General features: G+C 44.5%; 1 protein-coding gene across 3 annotated transcripts; it reads left to right on the top strand.

Annotated features, from left to right (window-relative positions):
• Positions 1-1,421: 1,421 nt before the first annotated feature.
• LOC113956873 lies at positions 1,422-3,512 on the top strand. Of its 3 annotated transcripts, XM_027663866.1 has the most exons (3): positions 1,422-1,518; positions 1,751-2,187; positions 2,297-3,512. In XM_027663866.1, exon 3 carries the CDS (start codon positions 2,399-2,401, stop codon positions 3,494-3,496), a length of 1,098 nt encoding a protein of 365 aa, XP_027519667.1. In that variant the 5' UTR covers positions 1,422-1,518; positions 1,751-2,187; positions 2,297-2,398; the 3' UTR covers positions 3,497-3,512. The 3 variants fall into 3 exon arrangements, with proteins under 3 accessions (XP_027519667.1, XP_027519666.1, XP_027519668.1); XM_027663865.1 differs by having other exon boundaries at positions 1,431-2,187; XM_027663867.1 differs by having other exon boundaries at positions 1,431-2,187; positions 2,266-3,512.
• The last annotated feature ends 5,950 nt before the right edge of the window (positions 3,513-9,462 follow it).

Genomic DNA, 9,462 nt, shown 5'->3' with positions numbered 1-9,462 from the left:
CCTCAAGCGGTGGCGGCCCCGGGGCGGCTGCACCGCGCCAGGGTTGAGCGGGGGGTCTGCCACGCCGCCAGGACTTCCAACCCAGCATGGCACGGGGCAGGCACACCCAGTAGGGGCGAGTCTGCGGCGCTGGGGGCTCGGTTCTCACCACACTCCCCCCGGCTGCCTCTCACCCCACCGCGCCTGCTGTTCTTTAGTGGGGTGCAGGCGGCACCGCGGGACCAGAAGTGTTGAGCCCTCCCCTGCCACGCGGCCGGGAGAAAATGGCTGCTAGGGGAGAAGAGAAACCTCCGATTCCTGCCCCCAGGACGGGCAAAATGACTACATCCATGCAACCGCGCGGTCGCCACACGGCTGCAACTCCACAGCAGCCCCACGGCAAAAGCCATCTTGCATGCGTTCCTCCCTCTTGCAGCAGGAATCCAATAACCGCTCCCCCTGTAACAATTCCGGGGTTAAATCATGCACTCGCTCCTCGGAGCCTGCGTGCTCGCAAAAACTCAGCACAGAACTACCGCTTATAACATCTCCCTCCCGCTCTTGACTGCGGGAAGACAGTGCCGACCCCAACAATATACCTTCTCCTTCCCATGTTTTTTCCTCCCATGTTCCCAGTGGTCCCCCTCCACCTCCATGTCTTTGCCTGGTGTCTAAGGGGTTTGGGGGGAGGCAGGAGGGTTAGAGTCGGTTTCCATAGAAGAGTTTGAATTCTTTTGTGCAGACTTTAAAGCGTCCATAAGTTCTGTCCATGTAGTTAAATTCCTAAAGGCTTCCATATCTCCCAGAGTTACTCTTTCTCTCATTATCTTCCCAACTTTTTGCCAAGCAGTCACATTAAGAGTCCTGACCAGCAGGAATCCTGGTATAACTATGGCAATATATATTAAGAACACCAGCAGTTTAGTTTCTGTTATATCATTTTTCTGCGTTTTTAAAAATTGGCAAATGGCTTCAGCATTTTCTTTTATTTTTTGGGAAAACCTCTCTGCTATCCTAGTAGCTCACCTCTTTTGCTGAATGCTTCTCTTTCCTTTTCAGTCCTTTTTCCTTTTTGTCCCTATCCTTCCAGAGGTGACTGGTGCACACGATGTGTTTTGAAGAGCTCTTCCTTTTTCCTTTGATTTCTACCAGGAGGATACTACTGCAGACATCCCAAAGCCTAGTGCTTCTGGTTTACCAATGCCTGTTGAAAGAGCCTGTTCCAGGGAGCCACTTGTAGCATTTGTGGTCACGGACCCCGTCACATGGAAGGCATGCAACTGAATCAACTTCATTAAGAACAACAAAAGCTTATATAGACAATTCAAACTGTGATATGTCATAACAGTGATGGATCCTGGACTCTCCAGAGTCATGAGCAGGGTGCCACCAGCTCTTCTTCCCTACTCTGGAGGGACAACAGCTCCAGCTTTTTCCTGCAAATGTGGGGCAGGCTCCATCGCTCGTGCTTTTGAGGAGCATCAATGCACTGTCTTCCAGAAGCATGGAGACTTGGCAAGCGGAGAGGGACATGGCACTGTGAGTGAGTGCCAGTGGCACTGGACGAGACTGGAGCAAAATGCCCCTTTCTGCTTCTCCTTGAGGCAGGGACATGATCCACAGGAGTGAGAGACTCACACCCAGGGTTGGCCACTGATCACCCTAGTCCTCCAAATCCTGGCATAGCCCAAGGAAAGGCAGTGAGAGGAGAAGGTGTCATCCAGCTGCAGGCAGTCCATGCTGACTATTCCCACCGCTCTGCCCCTCACAGGAGACCATGACACGGGATGAGACACATTGCCATCTGTGGCTCTGAAAGAGCAACACAGAAATAAAGACGTTGAAAACAAGAAACATTATTTCCTTTTTTTTCTCCTGACACTGCGTGCTAGTCAGGGCAAATATCATATTGTGACATCACCTGCTGGCTGAGTGTGACATCACTGAGTGGCAGATTGTGACATCATGGAGGGATGTACAAGGACACCTTGTCGTCCACTGCTTATATTTGGACTTGGGCAGAACCTTACTAGTCTGGCTCAAATCTGAACTCTATCTGAGCAAGACTGTGAGGCCAAGAGGATTGAGCCAGGCTTCTTTGGTGGTGGCAGGTGCCTGTCATTGGCAGATCTCAGAGCAATCACGCCTGTTTCCCTGGCCCTGCCTGGTCCAGGCAGCCAGGCACTGCAGGTGCTGGCAGCAGTGAAGGTTGGCTGTGTGGGACAGCAAGGGTGGCCGTGGTGTGGGTGAAGGGGAGCAGGGATCTGAGGAGGTGTTGTTCTCAAGGACTCTGGGCATTTCTTCCTCCCCTTCCCAGGACACCAGTCACCATGGCCTCTCCCTCCTTCAGTGTGTGACACCAGTGAGGGAACGCAGCTCCTGATCCTCAGCTTTCACCAGTGTGCTGCAGAGCACAAAAATGGCCATGGAGATAGAGAGGAACTGCTCCATCTGCCAGGACACTCAGAAGGATGTGGCTTCTACTCTGCCCTGTCGCCACCAGTTCTGCCTGGGCTGTATCCTGCGGTGGGCTCAGAGAAATCCATCATGCCCACTCTGCAGAAGAACGATAGAGACTATCAGGTTTTCTGACAGTGAAGACGACTATCTGGAGACAGCCATCACAGCCCCTGAGGAGCTGCCAGATGGCAGCAGCCTGGCAGGGTCTGTTCCTGATGTCCTGGATGAGAACAGCCCCCATTTCCTTGTGGCATCCCATCCATCTTCTCCACAGGGTACACTATCCCCACCTGAGCAGAGGGCCTCAGAGCTGGAGTTTGGGGGTGGCCTTCTTCCTGAGGTCTGGGCAGGACTTTTCCGTGGACGACAGCAGCTCCTGGACCCTGTGCGGCCCTGGCTGCGCCAGAGGCTGGAGGGAATATACCGGAGCTGGTGGTGGCTGGTCGAGGCCGCAGAGAGCACCATCCTGCACGACCTCTGTGTCAAGGGGCCGAATGCACAGGCCTTGATTGAGGGGCTGGAGCCTCTTCTCGAGCAGCACACAGCACTGCTGGTCCATGGTGCCATCAACATCATTGTGGGCCAGTGCAGCGAGGAGGCCCAGAGACTGCTGCACTCTGGTGCAGTCAGAGATGAGAACAACAGCCTTGTGGCCAGAGCCAGCTCCAGCTCCAGCAGCTTCAACTCCAACAGCTCCTGGGAGGGGTCTCCTGCCAGTGGCCCTGCAGGCCCCAATGTGGAGACAGAAGGTGATACATCAAAGGCCACTCTACACAGGGGTCCCAGGCACACCCCTCCTGTGCCTGTCCCTGCAGAGCAGGACCAGCCTCAGGAGGAACTGGGGCAGGCAATGACAGTGGCAGGTTCCTCTGCCCAGGGCAGCAGCTGTAGCCAGTCCAGTCTTGTCCTGGGCAGGCACCACTGTCCTGGTGGGCCTGGACAACCCCCAGATAGAAGGGCACCCAGCCCCAGGACTCTCCCCAGCCCTGCAAGAGACCACCCTTCTGGCAGCACTAGCAGGGCTCCTGCAACCTTTTGTTCAAGGAAAAGGAAATAAATTGTTATTTCTCTCACCCAGTCTCTGGGTGCTGCTTTCTTTCCCTTCTATTGCCTTTTCACTTCTCTAGCTCCATCGTGGGTGCGCTCACATGCTGAGGTACACAGCCATGGACCCTTGCAGCCCCAGGGCCATTTCGGACATGCTTCTTCCCACAGGAATTCCTACTGCTGCTGCACACTCACAGTGCAGCAGATGCCAAAGGCAGAGTAGGCAACTGGGGCAGCTGGGCTTATCACAGGACGATGCCCTCAGCCTGCCTCCAGTCCCAGTCCCCTCCAGTCTCTCTGCCCAACCACCCACACTTCTACTCTGGTTTCTCTCCACTGTCTGATGACAAACAGGGCAGTGTGCAGAGAGTACATATTCTGGCAGATAGGCAAGTTCTAGTGCAAAATTCATCCTGAGTCATAATTTTATCTCTATGTCTCAAACAACTGAAATTGTTTCAGCACAGATTTATGGTTATTGACAATATTATTGAAGGAGACAGTGAAAGCTTTGGTTTCAGCCACTATTAAATCTTGGAAAAGCACTTTTTAAGACAATACTCTTCATTTCCTATTTATACAAAGGTTGGTGTTGCCCAGTTTGAGGGAATTTACTGAAATTATACATCAAGCAGATACACTAAGAGAGTAGAATAAAAATAACTTATTGCAAAAAGCAACTAATACAACAGTGCTGAATGAGAATCATATATCTGGCAGGGGCACAGAAGACTGAAATTAACCAAGACCCAAGAGTTTAACAGCAGAGGGATCTGTTTTGTTGTTCAGTATATAAGTGGGCAAATTTTAGAAGCCACATTGCCTTGTAATAAGAGATAAAAAAAATTACCTTTTCAGAAAGACCAAGAAAAGATGTTTTAAAAGTCTTAATTTTTAAAATATTTTAAAATAAAAGAAGACAAGCAACTATTTTGGTTTGATAAAGAAAAATGTACCAGTGGAATGGATAATGGACAACTTCATTTTCAAATATTGCATTTTTATAAAAAAAAGACAGTTATTTCTCATCCACTACTTACTATTCAGAATCAATTCTACCGTGTTGATCAAAGGGCTAGAAGTGTACAGTCTCTGCATTTGAATTATAAAAGAGACTGAAACATTGTTCCAGTGTTTCTTAATCAAGAGCCTAAGCAAGCCTTTAAGCTTTTTGTTTCCTTTGTTTTCAGCACTAACCTTTTTGTGATAAGTAACGAGGCTATAATTTAGGTTGCAAGGTAATAAAACGATTAGTGCCAACAAGCAAAAACGGCTAGCCGGGCGACCGGAGGAAACCTCAGTTCCTGCCACGGTCCACAAAGAGGAACAGAAACAGCACTTGTTATACCCTCTGTTGTCTCCTCCCCCCAAAGTCACGTCATCAGTCCATTAGTGGAGGTTTCACGGGCTGCATCCTGCTTGGTTCCCTCTTCACGGGCCAACTCCGGGTTGGTTCCTCCTTTTGCAGGCTATCACCGTTGCTGAGGGGTGTCCACCAATAATTTTGAAGTCATTAGTTTCTATTTGGCCGTGGTCCTGGAAATTTCCATCAGGATGACGGTTGATCACCAGGGTTCCTCATGGTTGACCCCTCCATATTGGTTTCTATTAATATGCTTAGAACAAACATCTTTAGAATACAATATGCTAAATCACCATTGCGTTGTGTTAATCATTCCGCAGCTTACAAAACTTGTGGTTAGGCATTGCACAATATGTTAACTTATGATTCCAACAAAGCATTTAACACTGTATAGCAACTTTATTAACTCTTTCCTCATTTGAACAGCAAATTTCTTTAGATCACTTATAACACTTTTTATTTGCTCTTGCTGATTCTCAGCGCATTTTCAGATAGAGGGCTTTGGGTTAAATCTTTTTAGAACCAAAATCTAATGCTTGTGCTGAATGTGTGTACACCATATTCTGGGTACAGCATAAGAAGGACTTCAGGAGTAACGTGGAGAGAAGTTCTGACTGACAAGATGTGTCTTATAGGGGCATTCAGTTCTTGTGCTTTACTTCACATTACTCTTGTTGCTGTTTTGGGCACATGAATAGTGCTAAGTATTAGAAGGACTGTATTTAGGCCTTAAAATAGAAATGCTGAACCATATGAAGGTTTGGCCTGAAATGGATCTTTAAGAATCTTAGAATTATGGAATGGGTTAGGTTGGAAAGGTCCTTAAAGATCATCTGGTTTTTCTTCTTTTCTGCAGAGTGCATTTATTGGCTTGATATTTCTCCCAAATTCAATTATCATTTTAAATGAATAGCCATATCCACAGTGCACCACTGATGTTGTTTTTATGAAATTTCAGTCAAACTGGTAAGTTTAACCTCATATTCTCCTTGTAGTGGAGCATATAGGGTTTTAAGACACAATTAACTCAGAAAACCTTCATCAGGTGCTTATTAGCAGAAATTTAACTCCCTTTCCCAAGACAGATTTATTCCTTTAACGTTTTAATTCCTTATCAAGGATTTTTATTAAACTGATCAAAATGATTCAGCAATATTAAAAAAAATTGAACTTAGTATATAGATTTAATTTTTTAATTTAAAAAAATTAATTTTTTATATGTTTGTCTGAACTGCACAAATAAATAAACTAGGAGAATAAAAGATAACATTATTAGGCATGATACAGTTCCATCGAGGTCAGTGGCATCTTCTGTACCAGTGAGGGCAGGAGCATTTTTAGGATGCTTATTTATCTACCTAAAAATCTCCCCTCAAATAGATATTAATACTTAAGGGATGAAGGATTCTCTTGCTCATTTTCTTCATTCTCCCACAAGAATATTTAGCTACTCCCACCACACTACTTCTTGCCAAACCAAGCAAGTTTCAATTTATTGCTAAACAAGCCCAGGTATTTTATTTTATTTTTTCTCAGACACAAGCACCAAGAACATATAAAGTCAACTCCCTTAAGAATCTCATGTAGTCAAGTGCCCTGATTTTAAAGGACCTAGAAATAAATTTTTTTCCAAGTAATTTTCCATAAACTTGCCTTTTTTTTTTTTTTTTTACATTAAGTTGTAACAGTGAGGGTATGTGCTACTCAAATTCCCTTCTCCCAAATTTCTGTTATCTAACTAGTGGAATTATTAAATTGCTTATAGTTTCAAAGTCTCTTGATTCTATGTCGACTTAAAAATTATGCATGACTTTTTGTGTTTCTCATAGGATAGAGAGATAGACCAGCAATTTAAAAGGAATGTAATGCTTTATGAGCAGCCCTGATTGATACAGCTCTTATTTTTCAAGCTGAGGTCCCATACACACAAAAATCCTGCCATTTGTAGATGTGTTTTACTTTACCAAGCTGATTTTTTCTTGGTGAATTTGTTCTGTTCTGCTTAACTATACCACAGGAAGCAGTAAGATACTAATTATAGTAATCTCTCTTCAAGTACAGTGTAATTTATGACCAAGTCCAAACTCCTAGTTAAGGTCATTTTCTGAGATTCCTTCTACAGCTAGTGGCAGTTCAGAGGCACTAAGCTGAGTTCCTGGAGTGCCTGAAAATTATCTATTTCTCTCTACTGACTGCACTGGATTTCTAAATAAATAATAACAAATAATAATAATAATTGGAAAAAATTAGTCACCTTGTTCTAGATACCTTGATTTGTCTCCACAGATATTTCACCTGTTTTTTACCCTTACAAAGGGTAAAACTTGTTTTGAAGCTGAAGACAGGTCGCAGAGGGAGTGAGAAGTTCATAACTGCTTCTACTTCTTAGAGCCAAAGTCCAGACCACTCCCAAGAAGCTGTAGTCAGGCCCCCTTTGTTGAAGAATGCTCCTCTTGGAATGAGGAAGTCTGTGTAAAGGCTTTGGAAATTCTCGTCACTGTAAGAGTTTCAGGCACAGCAGTTCTTTACTTTCTGAGGTAGCACAAAGCATTTCAATTTCATCTCCTGCTACCATTTCACCAGTAGTACCAAGTCTTCCTGAGGGAAGAAAATACAGAGCTTTTAAAATTCTCATTGAAACATTCAGCTTGTAAATCATACTTCTCTTCTAATGAATAGTTTTGAAAACTACCTCCCAAAGTGAATCTCTCTCGAATTGGATGGTCTGGCAAAATGCAGCCACAATCAAGGTATAAGACATAGTTTGTACTCTAATAAATTTATTTTTCCTCCTAACAACTCTGAAACCTTCTATATTTTTATAATTTTGTTTGTTCTCCAGAATCTATGTGCAGAAGACAGGCACATTTTTGCCTATTGGAAAATGCCATGGCAATCTGTTGTTGAGTAGGCATTCTCTTGTCTTTACCATAGAGCAGGGACACCAACCTACCAGAAACCTCAGAGATTTTGTGGGGAGATAGGAGACACAAAAACTGTTTCATTCTAAGTTCTCTTGAATAATTCTGCAAGTTTGGAAAGTACACGTTGATGTAGTCGCTAGAATGACTAACATTACTAACATGTCGATCCCCAAATCTTTGCTTCATAGTTTGTAATTGAGAGGTAAGTCAAGGTTGGTCTAAAAGAGAATTAGTAAGGATAAAAGTAGACTCAGATGGGGGTGCCCCTGCAGTCCCAGGAGATACATTGAGGCCAATTCTTTAGTTTCATTTCCTCATAACATGAAATTAAAACAAAACAAAAAAAACCAAAAACCAAAACAGAAAACACACACACAAAAAAACCCAACCAACCAAACAAAAAAACCCCACAAAACAAAACCCAACCAAAAAAACCCCCACAAATCAGCCTCAAAACACACAACCACACTTGTTAAAGTAGTTTACTAGTAGTAGTAAGTACAAAGTTATTATTTGCACTGCCATTTCTGTAGATACTTAAGGCAGAATAGTCATTATACATGCAAAACCACTTTGTTTTGATGTCAGGTATCTGTGGCTTTTTTATATAGTGTGGTTTTTGTAGGTTTTCCTTTCTACATATTTAAAATAATACAAACATACAAGGTAAGAGCATCTTACTTTGGTTCAGCTAGTTGGCTGGACTCCCTGCATGATCCATTAACATCTCTGTTCCAAGAGAAGAGATAAAAATCACTAGAATTAAAGCAGCAAGCTGATGGTCACCAATGCCATGCTGGACCACACATTGTGACTTCAAATCATGGGTGTGCCCTTGAGAGATGGAAAGCTACCAGGGAACAAAAATGTTTGCAGTGCCAAGTTTTACTGTTTTAGGAAGTGTGGAAAGAAAACCGGGACCAGTTATCCTAACTTTTTGCAAGGCACAGATAGTAAAAGAACTCAACAGAAGTAGCATGGCAAACTACAGAGACGGTTGCAAAATGCCACCAGCCTTTCTTCCACCAGAGGACATGTGCGAAAAGATGAGTAGTTTATCAATGACCCTATTCCAGATTTCCCAGGACAGCAGTGTCATTTCAGAGAAATTCATCTTTCCCTCTATGAGAAGTATTTATTTTGTTCCAATGTCTGAAACAAAACCTCTCTGAAGGCATTGTCTCAGAAAAAATAGTCAGAAACTGGCTTAGAAAAGTGACATAAAACTGCTCAGAATTGCCACGAAAACTGTAAGTAGCACAAAAAGCCTCTGACTCTCAGACAACACTCCTGACTCTAAGCTGTGTCTCCTGGATGGGTGCTCACGCAAGAAAACGTCAGTACCAGACATACTCCCATCATGATCCAATCTCAGCCCCCACGGACCCTGTGGCACTGTTTGCACCCCACTGAGCTGAACTCTTATTCTGTGTCCCCGTCCCCTCTTATTCTGTGTCATCCACACTCACATCATGGTGCAGGAATTCACTGCCATGGCTCGTGGGGGTAGAGGGCTATGGGACAGGGCACTGCAATGAGGTTTGGGACACAGTCGAGGTGAGGGAAGCAATACCCACTTTATTAGAAGCAGCAAGGACTTAAATAGGGTAGGTTCAGGGGGTAGACTCAGGCTAGGGGAGGAGTATAAGACAGGCAACTCAGGGAAAGCAGGGGTTGGATGTCAGGGGA

The sequence above is a fragment of the Corapipo altera genome, unplaced genomic scaffold (genome assembly GCF_003945725.1).
Source record: "Corapipo altera isolate COAL_440 unplaced genomic scaffold, ASM394572v1 61153, whole genome shotgun sequence".
Taxonomy (NCBI): domain Eukaryota; kingdom Metazoa; phylum Chordata; class Aves; order Passeriformes; family Pipridae; genus Corapipo; species Corapipo altera.
The sequence above is the reverse complement of the archived record's forward strand: the minus strand, read 5'-3'. Positions and strand labels throughout refer to the sequence as shown.

Bases quoted from the DNA above. Each gene is read 5' to 3' on its own strand.
- LOC113956873 (XM_027663866.1), top strand. From the start codon at position 2,399: ATGGCCATGGAGATAGAGAGGAACTGCTCCATCTGCCAGGACACTCAG.